The sequence below is a fragment of the Penaeus monodon genome, chromosome 29 (genome assembly GCF_015228065.2).
Source record: "Penaeus monodon isolate SGIC_2016 chromosome 29, NSTDA_Pmon_1, whole genome shotgun sequence".
NCBI classification, from domain to species: domain Eukaryota; kingdom Metazoa; phylum Arthropoda; class Malacostraca; order Decapoda; family Penaeidae; genus Penaeus; species Penaeus monodon.
In genome coordinates this window covers 31,885,784-31,885,991 of record NC_051414.1, presented here as the reverse complement: position 1 = coordinate 31,885,991, position 208 = coordinate 31,885,784, and the positions used below count along the sequence as shown (strand labels likewise).

At 37.5% G+C, this 208-nt stretch overlaps 1 protein-coding gene across 1 annotated transcript in view; it reads right to left on the bottom strand.

The window, feature by feature from the left end:
• The window catches only part of LOC119591846, a 4,857-nt gene that overhangs the window by 386 nt on the left and 4,263 nt on the right, over positions 1–208 (bottom strand). Inside the window, exon 7 of the mRNA XM_037940590.1 lies at positions 77–161. Within this exon, the coding sequence (XP_037796518.1) occupies positions 77–161 (85 nt within the window). The remainder of the gene's footprint in view (positions 1–76; positions 162–208) is intronic.

Below are 208 nucleotides of genomic sequence, written 5' to 3'. Positions count from 1 at the left end.
AATACATACACCAGGAATTGTAGATATTAATTCAAGATAGAAATTAACGTTTAATAATAATATTCTATGAGCTTACACTGTGAGCTGGCGAGAAAGGAAGTCGCTGAAGGGAGTGAAGGCTTTTGGGTTCTTGTAGATGTTGCACACGATCTGTTGGGTGAAAACAGGAAACGGAGATGAAAATCACACAAAACAAGTGTCGTGTATA